The 368-nt window shown below is 36.4% G+C and overlaps 1 protein-coding gene across 1 annotated transcript; it reads right to left on the reverse strand.

Moving 5' to 3' along the window:
- Window positions 1-22: 22 nt before the first annotated feature.
- LOC113463846 (ATP-dependent RNA helicase TDRD9-like) lies at window positions 23-362 on the reverse strand (the record flags this gene model as incomplete). The annotated part of the gene is made up of 2 exons (XM_026810734.1): window positions 203-362; window positions 23-110 (listed from the first exon to the last, which is right to left on the reverse strand). Coding segments are annotated over exons 1-2 (238 nt in total), but the record flags the coding sequence as incomplete, so codon positions are not given.
- Window positions 363-368: the final 6 nt, after the last annotated feature.

Below are 368 nucleotides of genomic sequence, written 5' to 3' on the forward strand. Positions count from 1 at the left end.
GCATCCTTTATCCTATTTTGACAGATAATTATCTCTTCCATGTTATCTGTACTCTCCGACGAGAGATTAGTTTGCATTGCCGTATCGATCCAATGACGCAATAGGTTTATCTGATCAACAGAAGCATAAAGATGATTATTATTAATCAGTCGAGTCAAGATTTGAAATTTGAAAAAGAAAGAAATATTTAAAGTACACTCACATATTGCAAGTCATCCAAATTAATCTCAACATCGAAGAGAAGTTCTATATCGTGATCTGGAAATATGCTCGCCTTGGTGACAGAGTCGTAACCCAATCCGCATAAGGCACAGGTATAGTAAGTTCCCAAAGGACTTCGTCTTAATTCCATGTGCGGTGTAAATATT

Source organism: Ceratina calcarata, unplaced genomic scaffold (genome assembly GCF_001652005.2).
Source record: "Ceratina calcarata isolate Rehan_Ccalc_2016 unplaced genomic scaffold, ASM165200v1 scaffold17182, whole genome shotgun sequence".
In the NCBI taxonomy this organism is placed as follows: Eukaryota; Metazoa; Arthropoda; class Insecta; order Hymenoptera; family Apidae; genus Ceratina; species Ceratina calcarata.